Here is a 23,854-nt window from a genome sequence, read left to right as displayed (position 1 = left end):
CATTGTAGTTGAGATGAAAGGTTCAAACTGTAAAGTATCTGTCTCTTTAATCTTGATGTCTCGTCTATGGAAGAGAAGGTACGTACCATGTAGAGATTGTTATGCGTACTTTCTGTAGGGTGAACTATAAACATAGCCGATGATGACAGTAATCTACCATTCGTGTCCGTATATGCATGGAGAGACAATGAAGTCCTCCATTTTCTTGTTTAACTAGCATATATTATGAACTTCACTGTTACCTCAGCCAAAAAAGAAAATCAAAATATGGCAAGACCTCCGCGAGGCAGTTGACGTGACTTAGCCGTCCTGATGCAAGTGGCTCGAACCCTGGAGCAAGGGGACAAGGATTGCCGGTTGCAGGTGAGGACGAAGCTTCCATTATGAGGTCATGTATGTGCCCGACACGAGTCTCCTCGTTACACAACATCCATTACTACTGCTAAAAGAAGCTACCCGGTATGGCTCTAGCTCTGCTCTCTTGTGCCACTGCTAAATTAAATGAAGGCCCAGAAAATGTCTCCTCACTTGATAATGTTATTGTTAAAGAAGATCAAATAACTGCCTGATAGGCTTATCAGACTGCCTAGTAAAGAGTGCAAGTTCTCTCAACATAGTTTGCTGGTTACGGTTTTCCTTGAAAAGAAAGAATTCATTTTAAAACTGTAAAACTGTTGTATGTTCTTGTATCGTTTATATTTTTCTACATGACATTGACCGAACATGATCCAAAATAATGATGATTTTACATGTCTGGCAGATTGAATGGGCAAAGAGATGAGCTTTTGTCGTTTAACGAGGTTAAGTGGGCATGAAACCGTGGGCTTATATGGAGAAATCCATTAGCCAACGTGAATTCCTATGGACCTTCCGGTTTTTGCCATCATCATGAATCTCTATCAGCCATAAAGCCAGCGGAAACAATGGGTGCATTCCCTCTCCCTCTTTCTGAGATTATCCTCAGCCAGGGCACCTGCGTCAAAAGCAAGATTGAGGACCCTTTTTAGCCTGCCACACCCCAGTGCGCTTGAAATATGAGATAGAATTTGTCACTCACCCTTCACAGGCAGTCACAGGTTTCACCATCCATAAGGTTTTTTAATTAAAAATATATAAAAATAACGTTACCATAATAATATTAGAAGTACTGTAATACTCCCGGAAGGTGTTCATCACACGTGTCAAAAGTGTTTCAAGAACATTTTTCTAGAAAAAAGATCCCGTTTATATATATATATATATATATAGAGAGAGAGAGAGAGAGAGAGAGAGTTTTGACGAGGTACTAGGCAAGGCAGACATGGTACTTTTCTCGTGCTGGCCTGAAACTTCTTCTGATCAGAGGGGTCGCCGAAGGCTGAGGTTGGGTTTTCAAGAATTGTAAGTTGGGAGAATCTAAACTTTGATTGTTCGTTCATGAAAAGTGGAGCTGCAAGCACATGCAACCACTGGACGACTTTTATGCCCTGGCATCTGATTTAGGTCTCAGATTCGCACTTATGCATCCGTCTAGTCTCTGCCCCTTTATACTCTGACACGTGCTAATGGCGCAATCACTCGCACATGGAGAGCCATGCATCCGTGTAGCTCATGCCTGGTCCTAGCAGCCCCAAGTGGATACTGCCCGAAATGAACAATTGACATTTTCAAGACTCGGTGATTAACTCACTAATGTGCAATGCTCCCACATGGATTGTGGCTCCTTTGCCACCTGCTCCTCTTCAAGCTCTTCACTGAGTTCAGGCCATCGAGATTTTGGCACATTTATTACGCTATTACTCCTGCCTTGCAATCATAATGCCCAGAAATGAAAATCATTAGCTCTCCCAGGTGTGCTACATACAGGATACTCTAAACGCTGATGGATATGGCGAGAACACAAGATACGCTGCTCAGAGTTGCTGATGATTTTTCTTCTGAAGGGAAGCCCCTTCAGAGCATATTGTCAGATAAAACAAGTCCACGCTCCATTGAATAAGGCCATGTACCCTTCAGACTAGAGGCTGGCACAATAAAGAACAAGTTGAATCCAGCAATGCTCGCAATTGGGACAACCAATTTTTAACCAACATCCAGGTGACAATCCAGCTTTGAGGCGTCTTTCTAGATTTTTTTTTTGTCCTCCGAGATGCGAACCTGGTTTAAGACATCCATAATTCAGGCAAGAGCAAAGCTAAAGCCGAAAGGTGAGACGGACGGAATAAACGGTCTTCGTAGAACTGGACAGATTGCATATAAACATAACGTCAACAAACACTCATATCCCAGCCATGGGGAAAATGGTTGCCAAGCTGAAAGTGTAACAAATATCCTAATTTATGGTTAAAATAAACAGAAGATTTTGCAAACTACTCATAACACCCAAATAGTTTTCCTAGATAAATAAAGGACACATGACTAAGAACAAACCTGACCTACTAGACAGTTAGCAGTCCCACATGCCATACATAATACACAGAGAGCAAGCTCCAGTCTTCATCAAGGCCGTGCTCTTTTGTTGCTGCAAGATGGGCATTTGTACTGCTTAATATGCTCAGCCCTTGCTGGGGTGATCTTCACACATTTTCCATGGAACCACTTTTCGCAGATGTCACAGCAAATCCAGAACTCATCAGAGGCATAGTTTTCTCCACAAGCACCACATAGTGTCTCTCCATGCTCTTCTTCATCTTCTTCATCCAAGCCCTCCCCGTCTTCATCTTTTGCTTGCATTACCTTTGAAAACTTGCCTTGGGATTCAGAGCCTCGCTGCACATTCAATCAAACAAGATACATTGCCAACATTATCATTATGAAACTTATAAGAGTGCTAAGCATCATAGTTCAATACTGTCATACCAACAATAATATAGCTGCTAAATCAATTAAACAAGACTGAGTCATCTTTAATTTTAATAGGAGCAGATAATTAAAATTTGGCATCAAATCTTGCAAGGTGGACAACTATGATTTCCTATCAGTACAGATATAACAGACCAAATAGAGTTGCAGCCTCAAAGTCCTTGATACCTTAGAGTTTGATTTAGTTTTATTGCTGCTGTGATTTGAAACTGATGACTTTTCCTTTACTTGTTTCTTGGCCGTTCCAGTCACAACCTCAAATACTGTTGGAAGATCATTTATCATGTTGAAAAGGCGTTTTCTGCATCATAAAACCAAAAGAATATTATTAAAAAACACGATAAAGCTTAAATCAAGAAATTCTATCCACAAAGAGAGGCCACAAAAACATCATAAACAATAATAGTTAAGAGACATTGTTAGGCGAAGAAGCAGGACTCAAACATGCTTCTTGGAGTCAAGAATAAAGCATAGAACTACCACCTTCACTGCAAATCAATCTTGACAAGATTTAAGTGTAGAATCTTTTAAAAAGAACATAAATTTCATTGATACGCTTTAAAATAAAATAAGTTCACTTGCAAGCAATAAATTTCATTGATATGCTTTAAAATAAAATAAGTCCACTCACAAGCAAGAAACACATAATATATGACTAATATCATTTACAGAGGATGAGTTTTCACCAAATCACACAGAATCATTCATTAATGTGACTGCTTGTTGATAAAACAACCCATGATGAATTTCATGGCATATTTGCTTAGAAAATTTCATTACGCAAATTCATACAATGTGCTGCAAACCTGATTCCATGCCAAAAAAGATAATACTAACTAATTCATGTAATTAAGAGTTAAAGACACCAAAATCGATTTGCAAAGTACTAGGACAAAAGCAAACCACTGATCAAAATAAAAGTAGGAGTAATTCTTCATGATTAAAAAGCAGAAAAGAAAAAAGTTGTAGTTGTTCAGAAAAACAATTTCTTATTGGTAAAAAAAGTGAACCGTGGAGACCAGTCACCACTGAAAGCGAAATTCATATGCTACTCACACAAAGAAGTTACACTGCAGTTGTACCACATGTGCAAGAGAAATATACCTATCTGCTTTGTCAAATCCAAACCTAGACCCAAAATAGAAGGACACAGAGAGTAACCATGCATCACTGTGAACAGCTACCAGAGACAACCAGTCCTTTTCTTGCATCCCATCTCTGGCAAAGTTGATACCTAAAGCAGGCTCTGGAAGCTCAGGAGGCACCTCTTCAGCAGGTAAATTGACCTCCCACTGCTCGCTAGGAAATCCATAAAGGCAGAGATTTTCCTTCTCTGCAATCAAGAAGATCACATAAATCTTATCAAATCTAAAAGAATACTTTCAGATGTCAAGAAAAAACTGCAAAAGTAAATAAAAAAAAAAAGTTGTTTTGACACAAACAAATAGGCTTGAAAGCCGATAAAAGAAAAACACATTCGAAGGTGGGTTTTTTTATAACAGAGATGAAAAGAACACGGTAAAGTGCATGTAAAAAGGGCCACCCAATAATAATTAAACATGATTGACTAAGGAAGAAAGCAGAATAAAGAGAGAAGCTATACATGGACATTAAAACAAAAGGTTCCAATTAAAGCAATCATCGGACTACCAAAGCATTAATGAACACAATCAATCCAGATATTATGTTCATCTCTGTCAACATACCATAATAAGCACCTGGAGCTCTTAAAACCTAAACTTTTATCACAACCAAACAGTTCCATGCATATAAAATTACATCCTAGTTATGCCATCCAATTAAATTGTGATATTTGAAGCTTCATTATACGTGAGGCGGACAATTCCGTGCCTATTTCTTCACCACTTTATTCAAACTCATTAAACATATGCACAGGTAACCATTATAGCACTTAATCTAGGATTTGTGATCAACTAAATTAATTACATTTGATACACTCTCTTCCTAGCAGTTAAGCCTAATCCACATGTGGATATCTTAGACAGGAGCAGTAAGTTGGCAGGACTGCCTTATCTTGTTTTACATATCAATACCGGAGGTTGTCACGTCAAAGTGGATGCAGCTTATCCTGAAAACATCTTTTTGTATCACCCATTTGCTTGAAAAATGTGACTCTGCATCTAACTGTAAATGATAACCACTTTCTAATTAAAGAGGCTTAAATGACTACAAAAGATGAGCTGCTCTTATGTAACCAGTGCCACATCTCTGGTTCGCAATTACAAAACATTTTTTATATACTTTTTCTGCATTAACATTGATTTGTTGCATTCATACTTGTTTTGATATGTAAAATCAAGAACACTTGACTGTGACCGAGTATGCACATTAAAATCAAGAAACTCAAATGTTTGAACTAATTTAAAAACCCCAGTGGTAAATGCATACTTTTACCCCACAGATTATGAGCTTTATGGAACATGACAAAAGTGATTCAGTAATTCAAAACTAATTAATGAGGTTACTAAAAATCACTGATATCCTCAATTCCTTTCTTATTTTAAAACAACTGCTCACACTTCCTAATGATACACACCGTAAAACCTCAAACAACTGTCAACACAAGAACAAATCAACAATCATAGAAAATATGTATACCCTTTACAGCCATCTACAAGTATGCATAGCTTATCAGCGAATAAAGTTGTCAAAGTCAACTTCCACTTCCACTAAAATTGTCAAAATGAACGGGCAAACATAGCTTATCCGCGAATAACAGCATCTGTCATTATTAACAGAAGGAATGCATAAAGCAATCATGATTAATAAAGCTACATTTTATCTGCTTCCTTCAGTTAAGATATTAAAGAATGTTTTTTTTTTTCAATGAAATTCACAAATTCTAAATACACCTAAAAAAACGAATTAGAAATATAGCTAAATTTTACAGGATAGTTAAACTAATGCAGTTCAAAAGACAGAAACCTTTAGCCAAAATAATCTAAATGCAAAAACAAGCGGCAAAAATTCAATAGCAATTAAATACATGACGTCCATTTAACTACTGAGATTAAAGAAATCTAGCCCATTTTTAAAAAAACTAATTTAAAAATTTTACTTCAAGTAGGTGAAATCACCACGTAACCCACAGTAAAAAGAAAAGGTCCAAATTTTTCCATATCCAAAACTCGACCTCTCCTTTTCCCCCGCAAATTCCCAGAAACCAAAAGGTTAAAACGCGAGAAAACAAACCAAACAATTCACCATAATTTTTTTTATTTAGAAAACGAAAACTAACCAGGATCACACTGCTGGTAAAACTCTTCAACATCTGCAACAAAAAACGAAAAACGAAACCACATTTAATAATTCTCCAAAAAGTTATATATCTAAAAAAAAACCTCAAAAGAAGAAGAAGAAACAAATAAAAAAAGATTACCAGTAGTGAGAGCTTTAATCATGCCAGCTCTTCGACCTTTAAAATCCCTAAAGACTTCCTCCACCGTGCGAGGATTATAAGATGCTCCGCCGTCCATCGTCACTAAATGACCCCCGCTTAATCAAGAAGACGAGCTTCGTCCTTTTATAGAGAGAAGAAAAGAAAAGAAAGTTGAAACTTGTAGAGAGAGTAAAAGAAAGAAGCAAAAAAGAAATGGAGATCGAGAGAAGAAACAGAGGACAGAGAGAGAGAGAGAGCAAGGAGAGAGAGAGAGTTTTATGTTTTAAGGAGGGAAAGATAAGAGAGAAATATTTGACCTCTGTCTGTCACTCTCTCTCTCAAACACGGAGAGAGATAGAAGAAGGAAGGTGTTGGATTTGAATCGGGAATGAAATGGATCAATTAATCGGATTTTATAAAAGGGTGAAGAGTCCGTCAAGTACCGGAGATGGACGTGTCTCTCCAAACAGGCCCATCATCTTGCTTTTCTTTTCTTTTTTCTTTTTTCTTTTTTCTATATATATTTTCTCTTAGAAAAAGCAAGCAAACCCTTAAAAAAACACACACACATAAATTTAAGGGTTTTTTCTTTTTCTTTTCTTTTTCATCAAGGTCAAAGCCCTTAAATCTAAATGCCACGTGGGTCTTGTGGACTGGCTTCTTGGTTTATTTTAGCGCGTAGCTGCTGCTGAAGGATTATTAGGAGAGTGGCAATGTTTTTTAAAAATTCAAATTTATTTTTTTATTATTTTTTTATTATTTTAATATACTAATGTAAAAAATAATTTTTAAATATAAAAAAATATTATTTTAATATATTTTAAAAAATAAAAATCACTTTAACCAATAAGCTAATGGAAACCGAGGCCAATGTGATGAGAGCATGTTAACAGGCAAAGGACACGACAGAAGAAATAAAATGCGACAACATTCTTTTAGTACGAGACTTGCACATTCTCTCCAAGTCTCTGACATTGCAAAAACTTCATGTCTCAGCATGGTTCTCCCTTGATTCAGCTGAAAGCATAGCATATTCTGAGCATTCAGTTTATAAAATAGGTCAAGAGCAATTTCTTGTCCTCCTATATTCATTAGGGTATATTTGCCTTTTGGAGGTCCAGTGGCTTGCCACATCAGTTTCCTCTCATCTTCTCCCTGAGTGTTTATGCAATTGATCATCTAGGACCCTCTGGTAACTGTCCACGTCAACTAACGAGCATCTCCTACACATATCCTTGAATATTTGTTCAGCCTCGATGACTTTTCCCTTTCCACACATCAGGTTGACAAAAAATGAAAAGCTCTGCAAATTAATGACATAATTCTTATTAATTGAGTCATAAAAGGCACGCATTGCCATTTCCTCATTGCCAGCTTCACAGAAACCACCGACTAAGCAGCTATACAAGGTTGCATCCATCTCAAAACCATCCTGAAGCATGTCATCTACAAGATCTGCAACTTCTTGCATCCTACCTTGGGACCTGCAAAGACCACATATCACGGTGCTATACGACACCAAATTTGGAAGGCAACCCATATTCTTCACTTGTTTAAGAAGAAGAACTGCTTTATCAAGCTCCCCAATCTCCACAAGAATCCTAAGCACAGCATTGAAACTTCCAACACCCCGACTAATGCCCTTAGCCTGCATTTCCTTCAAAAGGGAAATTGCTTCATCGGGTTTCCTCATCTTGCAATACGCAATAATCACAACTTCATACTCTTTTGCATCAAGTTTCATTCCTTTTCTAATCATCTCGCTGAAATATCCAATAGCTTCCTCCGACTTCCCCGCAACGGAAAGGCCCTTCAAAATACTCAAATGAGTTGCAACATTTTCTTTCACCCCATTCAGTCTCATCTTTGTCAGCAACCTCCTAGCCTCATCAACATTTCCTCTCAAACACAAACCATAAATAATAGCATTATAGGTCCATAAATTCGGGTAGCAACCCCGAATCAACATCCCATCCATCCACTTCCTTGCCTCATTCAATTCCCCTTTCTTACAATAACCATCAATCAAAGTACTATAAGTAACCGTATCTGGCAAACAGTCCTTACTCTCCATCATCCTACACAAAAATATCCTTGCATTCTCCATATCACCTTTCTTACAATAACCATTAATCAAGGTATTGCAAGTAATCAAATTAGGCTCACAAATCATTTCATCAAACACTTTCCTAGCATTCTCAATCATACCCACTTTGCAAAACCCTCTAATCATTGTTGTATAAGTTGAAGCATCAGGCTTTACAACAGCATCATTCACAATTTGATCAAAAAATGACTTTGCTACATTAATCTGATTGACTTTCACTAACACACCCAAAATAGCATTCCAAGAAAACAAGCACTTCCCTTGTTGAATCTCTTTCACTTTATGAAACCAAAAGATTGCACTTTTAGTATCCCCACTATACCCATAAGCTCTAATAAGTTTACTAACTAAAAGATCAGAAAACATGCCATGTTTTTCAAGGAGGTTTTTGGCAATGGGAAAAAGCGAGTGAGAGAGGAGAAGGTCAATGATGGCTACATAGCATCGGTGATTGTGAGAGTAGTTGTTTGGGTTTGGGTTCAGGTTTGATGCCCAGTTGAAAAAAAAGAGGGCTTGGTAAGGATTGGGTTGCTGTTTTTTGATGACTTCAATGACTAAGTTGGAGTCCAGGTGAGGGGAGAACTGGTTTAGATGGGTTGGATTGAGGTGTTTAGGGTTAGGGTTTTGTGGGTTTAGGGTTTCGAGACAAGAGGTTATGGCAGTGACCAGGGAGGCTAGGTCAGAAGAGCGAGGATGGCGGGTTAGGGTTCTTGCTGTTGCCGCTGCTGGTGGCATAGCCATTGCTGCTGCTGAAATGAAACTAGAATGGATCTTTGGTGTTAAATTAAGTTTTTTTCATATATAAAAATACTAATAGCGCTTCTTTCACGGTAAAAAGACATATTACACATTACACTTTGAATTCAAACATTATAATAATTATTTTATCATTCATATAAAAAATTATTGAATTCATTATTAATGGTAATGCATGTGGTCTTTTACAATGATTATTAGTTATTATTATATTGATAAAAAATAATTTGGTTTTTTTTATTTTAAAATAATTAAATTATTTTAAAAATAAAATTTATTTAACTAGCGTCTAAAAATTAAGTTTGTTTGTATTTTTATTTATTAAAACACATTATAATAAATAAATTATTCTTAGAAGCAAATATATTTTAATTAATAACTAGGAGCTTTTTTATATTTTCATTACAGTTAATTAAAATAATTTAGGTATAATTTAAACATAATTTGATATTTTAATAAATATAAAATATAATTTAAACAAAAATGGTTGGAGCATGCGCCAGCCGCCAACATATAGGAAATGCTCTTCAAGCAGCGTATGAGGAGTTTCTTGGTGGCCAAACACTATCTTTCACAATGGTGATAGAATCTCTTAACGTTTTTTCCATCTCTGAGTGGTATAAGTGGTTTATGGACCTCTTATTTAGTATTGAAGATTTTTTTTTTTTCTCTTTCCTTCTTGATTTCCGCATATGACCCTTGAATTTTTAAAACAACATTTTAATTTTTTTTTTTTTAGATTTGATGCTTATTGTTTTGGTTACCTTTTATTTTATTTTTTTTTTTTTAATTTATCATCTTTTAAAATTTTTTCATCTATCAGATTTGATTCTTATTCTTTTTATTACTATTTATTTTATTTAAGATCATTTTTAAAATTAAATTTTTTGTATGATTTCATCCCCTTTTATTTTTATTTTCTATCAGATTTGATCATCTTTATTATTATTATTATTATTATTATTTTGCAACTTTTTAAAATTGATATTTTTTATTTCATCATTCAATATTAAATTAATTAAGAATTGAGCTTCCTGATTGAGTCTGGATTTAGAATTTCATGGATTGCAAGTTAAGGAGATTAACCTTTAATTTTAAAAAATTGTCTGGGTTTACTTAATTTTTTAAAAAGATTCATGTTTTTTTCATTTTCATCATCCTTCAACACTTATTTAATTGGATATTGAGCTCTGATTTTTTTTTATTTAATTTCTATAGGATTTTTCACTAATTTTGAAAATGACTTGGGTTATCTTATGTTTTTTTATTTGTAAGCCTCATGAAATTATTATAAAATAAAATAAAAATTGAACTAAGGTAATGCAAAGAAGGGTATTAAATGTTAGAAGAAGGTTAGAAAATAACCAAATAAATGAATTAAAGGAATTGTGGGGAAAAATTTTAAATTTTAAAAACTCTCATCCTCTCCTTTTATCCCTCAAGGTCGGTTGTTGGACACAAGGGAAAAAAGTGAGGAGAACATCGCATATGTGTGGCATCGAGGCGATCGTTCTCCTAGGTTGGGGTCTCTCTAGGGTGATGAGGGAAAGAACAATAAATTCTTTTTTTTTTTATCAGTAAAAAAAATGAAGTCGCTACTTAGTATTTTGGTCATTAGAAACTCTAATTGTTTCATAATCTGGTTAAGGAAACTGATTGTGTATAGGGAGAATATATCATCCCTAGTACATCTTACTTAAGGTAAAATTTATTGTTTGTTTGTTTGATATAAACTAAAATATTGTTGTATTTTTTAATCGTTGGTCTGTTTAAAGTTTTAAAAAAATCATCTTCGGTAAGGAGATGTTTATCTTATCAGGTTAAAACCTAATCATTCTAAAGTCAAAACAAGAAAATAAAAAAAATGTCTTTTTATTCAATATACATAATACATCTTCTATATAAGTTCATAATCTTATATATTAAAAGAAAATCAAATAGTTTTTTTAGTATTTTTGAAATGTCGGTCGAGTTCCTCATGACTTTAATAAACTTGTTATTAAATCCAATATCTATACAAAACATTTTTTTTTTAGTGTGCAAAAATATGCAAATATAATTTTTTTTAAGAGACTTGGCTATATGTGTACACAAATAAAAATTTATTTATTTATTTATTTATTTTGAAATTTTGAAAGAAAATATATAGCCAACTGGGTTAATATTTTACATTATAAGTCTACGGCCTGATATTAAGTGAAAGGGTTAGAAAAATATGTGAGGGACTCATAAATAGTTTTAAAATAATCCATGAAATTTTTCAAAGATTTTGAAAATTATTTAGTATTTGTTTGATAAAAAAATTAATAAAAAAAATTTGTTAAAAGTTTAATCAGGACATGCTTGTCAAACATGCTCTAAAAACCAAAAAAAAAAAAAAATTTCCTCGTAAAATTTGCATAAGCTAAATATTGCATAAGGGTTTGCAAAGGTCCAACCTATTATCAAAGTAAATAAACCAACTAAGTTCTCGACACGCTAAGGGTGTGTTTGAAATTGTGATAGCAGTGATGGTTCAAAGTATTTTTCGTTTAAAAATGCATTATAAAAAAAGAATTATTTTTAAAAAATTATTTTTGACATCAGGATATTGAAACAATCTAAAATCATAAAAAAAAATTTATTTTAAACAAAACAAATAAATTTTTTTAAAAAACACAATTTATACCTCATTCCGAACACACCCCAAGTTCTCAACCCAATATAAACATATTATAAACGCAAGCTATACCCATGCATGACAAACGTCTGCACTCAAAAACTTCAACAAAAATGAAAAGCCCCTACACTATTAATCCAGTGTTCATGCCATTTTTGTATTATTATATGCATGCATAGTTTCCTTCAAAAATATATCTAAGCATCATATGAAAACACTAATTTAAATGAATTTTCTATGAACAAATTTCTTCAAACATTATTTCCAAATCAGGCACATGTAAATCATAGAAACAAACACGCAAAAATGATGCATATAATTAATCTAGGAATTCATGCTTCAAGAAGTTTGAGGATTGATAGACCTTCAATAGCAAGAAAATGAGGATGTAAGGCTGCTGGATTTCTCACAGTTAGGGTGAGTTTGGTGCTGATGAAGACGATTCTCCACTGCTAAAAGAGACGAAAGGCTGAAGGTTGACAAGGCAAACCTCCTGCTGCTGCTTGCTCACGGTGCAGAGAAGATGACGCTGCTGGAAGGAGGAGCTTCCATCTCTTCCGTCAGGAGAAGCTAAAAGACGCTGTAGCTGGACTAAAAAGAAAATGAGGCGCTGAAACTCGTGCTAATGTTATTGCTCTGTTTCCTGTTGGAACCTTGGATCAGCTGTGATGAAGAGACAAAGACCTGTTGTTGCACGATCTGCTACTGTTACTTGAAGGAAGATGCTGGACTACAACTGGTCACGGTGGAACCGGTGGTTAGTGATGAAGAATATCTTCCACTACTGCTCACGGTATAGAGGAGATGAAGGCTGAGCTGTTGTTGCACGATTGAGAAGATATAGTTGCTGTGAAGCTGGTCACGCTAATGGCTTTGAAATGCAAAGGAGTTCACGGTTCTTTTGGGTGCTTGGCTAACAGTTGGTGAGGCTAGCTGTTGCTTACGTTGCTGAGAGGAAGAAGCTGATGACGAGCTAGCTAGTGCAAAGCTACTTCTATAAGATACCACTCGTGGAAGTGTACTTAGAGGCTCACAGATGCACTGCTGAGGAGGAATGGCTGGAACGTTGGAGCTGTCGCTGGAGAAGAAGAAAAGCTCATTGCTACTGGGTTGCTGGCTGGATGAGGGAAAGCTTCTCACAGTGGCAAGGCACAACTCTAGCAACAGTAGTGATAGAGGTGCTCGTCAATAAGAGGAAACGTGAGGGTGAGCTAAGTGGTGGCATACGAGAGGCACAGCCGCACAAAGTGGTGCTGATGGAGAGGGTGTCACAGTGTTGGCATCGCTTCAATGGAGGAATGGGCGTTGTGAGAAGAGGTTGTTGGTGGTGGTGCTTAGAAGGAGTGCACAACTTCTGATAGAGATGAAAAGTGCTGTGAGTGAATTATTTTCTCTCTGGCCTTTTTTTCCCCCCAGCTACTCCCTCACCTTTCAAAGCAGTGAAGTTATTAATTTAATTTAATTTTTTAATTTAATTAATTTTTTTCATTTTTATCCAATTAACTTTTAAAATCAATTTTTATTCAATTATTAAACCTATTAGAAGTTTAATTAATTCTTTAGACTTACTTAATTCTTCTAATTTTGATCAGGTTAATTTGAACTTCAATCTCAATTTTTTTTTTCTTCATCTCATCTTGTTAAAACATCTCAATTTAGCTATTTTTTAGTATTTTACAGCTTGAATGTTTATCTCCTCATGTTCCAAAACTATTTTTGGATTTCTTGATTTTCATTAGAAATATTCTTGCAAAATTAAATTAGGGCTCTAAGTGAAAATTTGAGAGAAATGTAAATTATCTTGAAATTGGTTCCCTGAGATCATTATAGGTTATTATGGAATTAATGAAATCATGATGAAATGATGAAAACAATTAGGGGATTGGTGGGTCTTGAGTGGTCGGCCATGTGTTGATGGGTGAATAGTGAATTTTCTTGCTAGTTTGTGTACATCGGGTTATAATTGTATTATAAATGGTGTGAATGATAGTTTTTTGGGTGTTTGGTGTTATTTTACATAATGAATTTGATAAATTGAGAATTTACTGTAATTAAAAAAAATGTTAAGCAAAAGAAAGAAAATGGCTCCTCAGCAAAAAGATAATTATACAAATGAATAAGGGTAGAAAGAGATGAAAGTATGATGAAAGGGTTATGTATGTTTTCATAACCTTTATGAAGAATAATTAATAAGAAATTTGAATGTTGAAGTTACGTGGCAAACATGGCTAATTCTGTTAGAGAATGAAGCAAAACATTGATAAGGGAAAGTTGAATATAATAATGACTTTTATTTTGAGTCTGTTAAGGGTAATGCTAATCAATGAGAATTAATTGGCAGGGAATAGTTTGGTTGCTATGCCACTAACCTGAGCTGGAGGAGGAGCTTCTAACACGGCAGATAAATGCTTTACATTTATAATTTTGTTACATTATATTAATATTTTTAATGTGAAAATTCAATCATTTGTTCGGATATTACTATGAAAGTAAGCAAATAAATGAATTATGAAAGAAAATGGAGTAAATGAGTGAAAATTTTGATTAGCTACTTTCCAAGGGAAGCCAATGATATCAATGGACCCTTGACATCAACATTAAAAAAAAGCACAAGTAAGATGTTGACACAAAATTTGATTAGTTATTCCGAATATTTGGATAGTTAATGATATTGATGGATTATATTGATATTGACATTGACATTTTAGACTTGATTAGCTATTCTTGAAAGGAGACCAATGCTATCAAAAGTTTTTTTGATATCAACATTTCTAAACAATACATTTAAAATACTTGAAAAAATAATTAATTAATTGTTCAAGTTAGGATAACTAATAATATTAATGGATCATATTGATATCGGCACTAATTATTAGATTTGATTAGTTGATTCCAAGTAAAGGAAACTAGTGATGTCAATAATATCAATAGCTTCAATAAAAAAAAATATCGGTGTGAATAAAAATGGATGTGTCTTTATTCAATTAAATTAAGGTTGTTATAGTATTTATTATTCTTTGTTAATATTAGTTTTTTTTTAATTATTTTAAAATTAAATTAAATTAATTGATTAAATATAAATATAAGATGTTTATTTCATGATATTTTATTTAATTTGTTTTTTGGGTCGTTACTCTAAAGATTTATGTGGTATCTTTTGGTATCGTTATGTAGTCTTTCACAACGATATTAAAACTATCTTGATGAGTTATTTTTAGTGATGGGACAATATATAGAAATAGAGTGACAAGGAGTACCTAATAACTTTTCTTTTTTTTTCTTCAAATCATGATGTTAATAGCTCGTTTGTATAATAATTATTGCTAATTTTTGTATTAATTTTATTTATTTTTAATTTTTTTAATTATAGTATTAAATTAAAATTCAATCAAATATCAGATCCGTCTAACTCTTTTAAAATCACAATAATTACATCAGATAAAAATTAGCACGGGAAACACGAGTCCCCTGAGCACAGCCTCAACTCTAGAGCTACACGTAAAAGAAAAAAAATTTGGTGGGAATTCCATGTGAGTGGACATTATTGCCATCTTGACAGTGTTTATTTCATCGTCATTATTGAAGTCATTTGTTAGGAGAGTGGATGTCTGCGTGGACACATGTGCTCCACATGATCACCTTCTAACATGTTTTGTGAGGCCATCTTCAATCAGGTTAATCAGTTACCGTTGACTGGTTGAGTTGACACATCATAGAAACAACATTCCATGCTGGCAGTGTTCACTCCATTTTCATTGGTTATGGCTTTTGTCACGTAGGGGTGATTGTCGGTTTCATTTGGACTAAAAAATTTGGATTTTTATTTTTAACTGAAAATTAATTTGGTTTGGTTGGATTTTATATTCTTAAAAACTGCACAATTTTATCATTGTCCATCCCATTCCAAGAATAAAACGTTTGATCTCTTGTTTTCTGCCTGTGCCAGTTCTGCATTGCATTAAGAGATCGTTTGGTAGTGAGTTTGAACCTGTATTTGCTGAAATTTTGAATTTTTTTTTTTTGCTAAAATTGAGTTCGATTTGTACTTTTTGGATCGTTTTGATGTGCTGATGTTAAAAATAATTTTTAAAAAATAAAAAAACATCATTGGCATGTATTTCGGCACGAAAGCTATTTGAAAAGCAACCGTTACCACACTGCCAAACACATTCTAAATACCACTGATTTTATGATGATCTTTTGAACTGACAGTGATTTTCCTTAGCTTTCTAATATTGCGTTTGTTTTTTATGTAATTTTTATAGCGATAAATTTTTTTTAAAAATATAATTAATTAGATTTAAATATATATTTGATAAAAATTATAGTTCATGTTTATATACAGCAAAAAATATATATAAAATATTTGGTTATGATTACTTTTTAAAAATATTTTTTACTTGAAAATGTATCAAATTAATTTTTTTTTAAAAAAATTATTTTTAATATTAGCGCATCAAAATGATTTGAAAATATAAAAAATAATAATTTGAAGTAAAGAAAAAAAATTAATTTTTTTAAAAATATATTTTTGAAATATAAAAATAAACAGAATTTTATGAAATTTAATTAAAAAAACATGTAAAACTACATTTTAAATTTAATTTTCTGATAAGCTTCATAATATAAAATATAGTTTAGTATATTATCAAATACCTAACAATATTTTTTACACCGCAAACACAAAAATTAAAACTAAATAAACGGACTATAGAAAGAAAAGTCCATTAAGAGTTGTGCTTTTTTTTTTCTTTGTTTTTGTATAAAATTTGCGCAGAAGAATCAACAAACAGTCTTGGAGACTTGTGTGTTGGGGTCTCGGTTTTTCCACCATTTCGAAATCGTGGGCTGTGATGGACACACATCCAGGAGGGATTGCAGGCTAAAATCTCATATTTAGACATTTAGGACATCAGCTTATCATAGGATATATTAATTTTTGGACATCAGAAACCACAAGTACTGTCAGGACAAAACATGGAAGAAAACCTACCTTGCAGCTCAGTGCATTGTTCCAAAGTAAAGTCTCCTAAAACTGCAACAAGCTTGCTGCTTCACTCGTCTAACACAAACTTCTATTCAGAGTGAGAAGATTATAAATTTCTCATAAGTCTTAGCATTTTGCAGCCATTACTGTACAATTAAGAAAACTCCGATGTGGTCAATTTTCCCATGCCATTTGTGTAAATATTCTTTTATTTTCTATTATGATAATGCCATGAAAGGCCGTCTCTATTGATTTACTAAGCCTACAGGTGCATCCACCAAACACCACCTTCCTCATCAGAGAAAACATATAAAAGCTGGCTCAAATGTTGCAAGAAACTTTGCCAATAAATGAGTTTGCGATACAAAGACATTGGAAATGAGAGATTTTTGTCGATTTACTCTGGTCTCATTCACTTTGTGAGACCTGATATGGTGCAAAGGGCAATAAGGTTACTATGTTAGACAAGAGAAGACATATTTCGCATACATGTTTCTGCCTAGTGATTCTTCAAGAAACCAGAACGGACATGTCTAGAACTTCCTCGTAAACTCCTAACATGATAAATCAAAGATCAGAAGAAAGCAAAACGATAGCTATATATTGATAAATACTTTGCTAGTGCATTTATTGATTACAGCCACAAAATAAAATCATAATCAACAAAAATCTCCTCGATCTCTGATCAAGAAGTGTCTCAGTACTGCCACAACAAAATTCAAATGTTTCTACTCAGCATTTCACAATCCTTGGATAAAAATTAAATAAAAAAACACTTAATTAACTAGCTTGCTTGTCTAAATGAACACGCATGTTATGCGCATAATAATATCATCCAGCGGACCCAGAACAGGCATTTCTTATTTCTCCTTGAAGCCTCATGGTTTCTACTTGTGCACGGGCCCTTTCTTCTGCATCGCTCGAATTTAAGAGCACTTGGAGATCTGTTAATTGCCTATGGATGCTTTTGATCTATACGTAACCAAAAGAAAAAAAAATGGAAAGAAAATTCAATGATATGAGAAAGTTATGGCGAAGAACAAGGAGGATAAAAACTGAAGGACGAAGGCAGACCTTTCTGTGTGGCCATCGAGTCATCCCGAATTTCCGGCATATCTTCTTCACTACAGTGGGACACAAGTGCAACCTCCTCGCTGCATCTTCTATAGGGAGATGGAAATACTGTCTAAAGTCATCCAGTTTCAACCTTCCTGCTCTTTCCCTCTGCATGGACCCACAACCCCATAAAAATTACTCGATTAATTAGTACTAATAAACAATATAAGGTCTTAATTGTTTTTATCTATCCTTAAATTGCAATGCGAATGCAAGATGCCTTTATTGTGGGTGAAGATAGTAACTAGAACCTGCAGTGCAAGATTGCTTCGAGTTGTTCTCTCTGTCTCGATCTCTCCCTCTCCTTGATTCGTTGCTTGTCGTTCCCCTGTTGAAGTTCCAGCTTGCAAGTCTCGTGATATTGACATGTACAAAAAAGAAAAAATTCAATTCTCCTCGTAATGTTAAGAAAAATCTAAGGAGTTTGCAACTGCAACAGTAAATAAACGTATTATTATGTGGAGTCTAGTTCATGCAGAGAGATACTAACCTGAATTTGATGGCGATGGATCGTGGAATACATCGAACTGCAAATCGTCAGTCCAATCGTATCCAACACAAAGGGCTTCATAGAAGAATGAGTGTGGATCTTGGACCATAATGAAGCCTGCCTGCCTTCTATCATCGCAATACTTCTGCAGAAATTCCTTGACATTCTCCAAGCTTTTCTTGCAGAAACTGCAAAATGTATGAAACCACGGCGTTTATGATTTCAGAAAGTGACTCATAATCAAAACACCAAAACTATCAAGTGCTAGTTTTCTTTTATCCCACAGTTTTAATTGCATTGCATCAATCACACACTTCTCTAAATCAGAGGAAACGAAAAACAACTAAAGTAGACAAATAAAACTTACTCAAACATATAATATTGAGGATGAATTGCCGTGACATGATCCCGATTCTCAAGAATAGCATGACAGATGATACCCATTCTCCCATGTATCTCAAGTTTTGTAGTATAGTTTCCTGCCACCACAGAATAGGTAAACTTTACAAGAAAAAAACCAGGAAAAAAAAAAGAACTAGAATTATCAAAGAGAGAAAGAAACGCTATGTAAAACACACCATCAGTGTGGATTATTTCTCTTAGAACTTGACAGAAAGTGCATTGAAAAGGGACTGGTTCAGGTGGCCAAACAGCAATATTCCTCCCGTCAAGGAAAATCTCTTCACTTCTTCCTGATGCATTTGAAGTTTGTCCATCAGGAAATGACGCGTTGGGAAATGACGCGTTAGGAGATGGTGCATAAGGAATTGGTCCTAAAGAACTTTGTCCCTGATTCTGATGCGACGGACCAGCCTCATGAGATTGCACTGTAAGATTTTCATAATAAAAATTCCAAGCCATTGGATCCTCATATGGGTTATTAGGATCCAAAATGTTTGCATTGCCATTTGCACTGCCACTGAATGATTCAGGAATTGCTGGAGTGGGTTCATTGTCAGAGGATAAACCTGCAAGGCTTGGATTTGCGTCATTCATGAAATTTAGATGTTCATAGTCAATTGGGATGTCATACGGGTCATGGTAGGGTACGACTGACCGAGGATCTGCCATTCAATCGATACAGCACTACATAAACAAGTAATCGGTGGTTTTTCTTTCTTCTTTAAGAGAGATCAAGCACCAGACAGTAGGCGAGTCTGGTGCTTGATGAAGAAGAAGATAATGGAATGTGAAGAATTTTCCTGAGGAAGTTCTTGCATTTGAAGGAGATTTCAGGGGGGGCGCGAGTGGCAGTTAATGACCGTTGTGGGTTCATGACGGTTGGGGTTTTAAATCCCTCCGTTGAACACTAGGTTTGATTGCAAAATGCATACGACACGTCATATGTTATATTTAAATTTAATGAATTCTCCCAAGTATTGTTTCTAAAGTTTGAAATAAAAAAATAAATCTTCTCAACCATCAAATTAAATAAATAAATAACACGTATGTTATATAATTTAATCGTTACTCTTTTATTCCATGACTCGAGTGGATTTTTTTTTATAAAAAAAGATCTCAAGAAAATAATTTAACAAAATAAAGTTTAACAATTTCTTAACAACTCAAAATTGATATCATATATGAACTTCCAATCATTCTATAATGTTTAACAGTGTAATAACATTTATTGTTTAAAGTATTTTTTATTTGAAAATATATTAAAATATTTTTTTAATTTTAAAAAAATATTTTTGATATCAACACATCAAAACAACAATTATTTTAAAGTAAAAAAAATTAAAAAGTTTTAATTTAAAAAAAAACACTTTTAAAACATAAAAACAAACAAATTATTCATCATCATTTTTTTCTAACTTTTGAATATATTTTTAACCCCATCCTTCAACTTCATGTTGATTGCAAATTAGACATATATGAACATATAATCACTATCTCTATCATATATGAACATATAATCACTCTGAAGTGTTTAACAATGTAATAACATTTATTTTTTTTAATATTTTTTATTTGAAAATATATTAAAATATTTTTTATTTTTTAAAAATTATTTTTGATATCAACACATCAAAACAACAATTATTTTAAAGTAAAAAAAATTAAACAATTTTAATTTAAGAAAAAAAACACTTTTAAAACACAAAAACAAACAAATTATTCATCATCATTTTTTCTAACTTTTTAATTGAATATATTTTTAACTCCATCCTTCAACTTCATGTTGATTGGAAATTAGATTTTATTTTTTTATTTGTTTTCTATGAAGTTATCCCGATCTCCTAGCCCAAGTTTGACAAATTAATCTAGGTTGACTTTGGTCATATTTTTTATTTTTTAGTTTCACCCTTAATATTGTGTTGATTGAAAATTGGGCTACATGTATTTTTTTTAATTTGTTTTTTATGAGATTATCATGGTTTTATGATCCAGGTCATAGATTATAACTGTTAACTCGAGTTCTTTTTTAATCTTTTTTAATTGAGTTTATCCAATTTTATCTTTAACTATTAGGTTGATTGGAAATTAGGCCATATAAATTGTTTTGGCTTGCGTTTTATGAGGTTATCCCGGTCTCATTATCCAGGTCGCGAGTTTGGTTAGTTGACTCAAGTGGTTTTTTATGTTATTTTTTTAATTGATTTTATTTTTATTTCAAAATTCAACATTGGGTTGAAATTGAATTTCATAATTTATTTATTTTTCTATATGGTTATCCTGATCTTATGACACAAGTTTGACAGGTTAACCCAAGTTGACTTAACTCATTTTTTTTAGTTAAATTTTATTTTTAGTTTCATCATTCAGGATTGAGTTGATTAAGAATTATTTTTAACAAAAAATAATATGCTTTCTTTTGAGTTATTTAGATTTCATGACCTGATTAACAGATTTGACAAGTCAACCGAAATTGATCTAAGTCGATCAAATATATTATAGTTTTTATATATTTTTTTTAAATGTCATCTTGATTATAATTTTTAGCCAAACTATATTTTTATCAGTTTTCCATGTTGTTTTTTGATTTGCTGCATGGACTAAGTCACATCATATCAATCCTAATATAATTTATTTATTTTTACTAAAAAATACATTAACAACATTTGATTATTTTTTTTATCCGAACTGCCATGAAAAAGGGTCTAGTGCCAAACTAAAATGTCCCTTTTGGTTTATATGAAAAACTACTTGAATTAGGTTTTACTATTTTTCTACGTGTGATCGAATAATTAAATTTAAAGCTTGTCACATAGTTTTATAACATATTATTAAATTTTAATACAATTGTGTATATGTGTATATATATTAAATTTCTTATCTTTTTTTCTTAGATCTATATTTTATTAGATAGGTTGTATGTGCTATGCTATGAATCAAGATAAAATTTGCATTGATTGAAAAATAGAATTTTCAGGCAAAACTAGTGTTTTTAATCAAGCAAAAAAAATCCGAAACTCGGGTCATTGACTTGGATTAGTCTAGTTCATTAACCTTAATTAATTTAATAATATGATTATAGAAAAAAATTGATAATAAATAAAGCAAAAATAAAAGACAATAATTAACTATAAAAAATGAGTTACCAATATCATACCTAAGAGGAGAAGAAAGAAAAGTCCATTGGAAACTCATCATTGCTTTGTTGTGAACATTAGCTCACTCCTCAAAGAGCTCATTAAGATTATTCTAACGTTATTGTAAAAAGCTGTATGACAACACTAAAAGAGACCACAAGCACCATAAGAGGAATAACTCAAAAAAGTAAGATTTCTTTTTAAAAAAACTCTATTTAACAAAGAAAAATAAATAAAAATACTTGAGATAATCAAAATCATTTTTAAAATCAGTGAAAACCCTTATATAAAGAAAGAAAGAAAAAACAGAACTCGGTCTTTAATGAAATAAATATGAAGGGTAAAACTGAAAAGATTAAGCTTAAAAAAGAAGGGAAAAAACAATTATACCCTGTCAAATATCTTAAACTTGAGTTGATCTTCAAAACTCATAACCTGTGAAATTCTAGACCAGAGCTTAATAAAAAAACTCAATCCCCAACTGATTTAATGTTGAGGGATGAAAAAAAAATCAATTTAAGAAATTTGCCAAAGTAAAAAAAATAGAATGAATGGAAAATTTAATATGAAAAAAAAATTGAAGAAGAATAAAATCATAAAAAAAATAAAACTTTAATAATTATCTTAAATAAAACAAATAGCAATTAAAATAATAGAGATCAAATTCAATGGATAAAAAAATTAAAGGAGGATGAAATTGAAAAAAATAATTAATTTTATACATTATTACAAATAAAACAAATAGTAATCAAAATAACATGAATCAAATATCAAGTAAAAATAAATTGAAGAGTTAGTTTGAAAAATTAGCAAGTCAAACATAGAAATTAAGGAGAAGAGAGAAAAAAAAAAGAAAAAGAAAAGGACACCAAACTTAAATCGGAGGTCTGTTTGCTATATGCAGGGGACTATAGATGAAGAGGCTACTGAGAGGATTCAAACATATCTTCGGAAGCCACTATTTGGTCGGCAAAAGCTCCCTAACGTGTTGTTCAATGGAGCGGCCACAACCCAATCATAAGCCATTTTTTATTAAATAATATTTATATATTTATCATATTATTAAATTTTCTCTCAATCAACTTGATTATAACAAAAAAACAAATCAAAATGAAAATACAATAAAGCCTTTGAAAACTAATTTAGTAATATTTGCTTTTAAAAATAATTTAGTTATTTTACTATTTAAAAAAATAAAAAGAAAAAAAATCTCTTAAACACTAGTGTAATATATATTTTTTAAGAGTAATTTTGTTATTTGCTTGTAATAAAAAAATGTGAGAAAAACGATTTTTTGCCAGTTAATATGATAATGATCAAGTAACTCTAATGAAAAAACCGTATTAGTTCTAATGGCTAATTATTAATTTTGTTTGGAAAAGATAAAAGAGTCATTTCATTGTTAGGTCCTTTTATATATATGGCCGCGTATTTTTGGTTTTCTAAAACAACAATAACAAAATAATTATTTAATCAATATATTTACCGCATAAAATTTACGAGCAAAAGACTGAATTTTATACTTCAATAACTAATTAAATAATTTCAAGAAATTATAAAAATTAAATTATGAACAGCTCTTATATTCATATTGCTATTTGTATAATATATTCTAATATTTAATGGTTAATTAATTTTATTTTGTTATGTGTATATCTCTCTTTTTTTTGCAATTTAAGTTTTCAATATTAGGTTTTTGTTAATTTTTTTTAATTTCATTTTAAATGATTATTTGATTTTAAATTTAACTTTAAATTTATTTATTATATAGCCAATTGTATTCCAGAATCACAAGTTTAAGAGATTAAATATATTGTTTTTTTATTGCTTAAAAAAAAAAAAAAAATCATTTAAAATTTTTGGTCCGTAACGCGAGAACTAACCTGGGTGTAAAATAAAAGAGATGTTTTTACAAATTCTTCAACAAGGATTAAAAAAAAAACAATTAAAAATAGTGGAAGA

General features: G+C 32.4%; 2 protein-coding genes across 2 annotated transcripts; both read right to left on the bottom strand.

The window, feature by feature from the left end:
* Window positions 1–2,210: 2,210 nt before the first annotated feature.
* Window positions 2,211–6,630, bottom strand: LOC118030747 (PHD finger protein ALFIN-LIKE 4). The gene is made up of 5 exons (XM_035034976.2): window positions 6,242–6,630; window positions 6,101–6,133; window positions 3,946–4,174; window positions 3,010–3,142; window positions 2,211–2,748 (listed from the first exon to the last, which is right to left on the bottom strand). The coding sequence occupies exons 1-5, from the start codon at window positions 6,336–6,338 to the stop codon at window positions 2,479–2,481; spliced, it is 762 nt and encodes a 253-aa protein (XP_034890867.1). The 5' UTR covers window positions 6,339–6,630; the 3' UTR covers window positions 2,211–2,478.
* A 429-nt stretch (window positions 6,631–7,059) lies between these two features.
* On the bottom strand, window positions 7,060–9,124 carry LOC140955658 (uncharacterized). Its single transcript, XM_073409639.1, has one exon. The coding sequence runs from the start codon at window positions 9,087–9,089 to the stop codon at window positions 7,386–7,388; it is 1,704 nt and encodes a 567-aa protein (XP_073265740.1). The 5' UTR covers window positions 9,090–9,124; the 3' UTR covers window positions 7,060–7,385.
* Window positions 9,125–23,854: the final 14,730 nt, after the last annotated feature.

Source organism: Populus alba, chromosome 6, assembly GCF_005239225.2.
Source record: "Populus alba chromosome 6, ASM523922v2, whole genome shotgun sequence".
In the NCBI taxonomy this organism is placed as follows: Eukaryota; Viridiplantae; Streptophyta; class Magnoliopsida; order Malpighiales; family Salicaceae; genus Populus; species Populus alba.
This window is presented reverse-complemented; position numbering and strand designations above follow the sequence as displayed.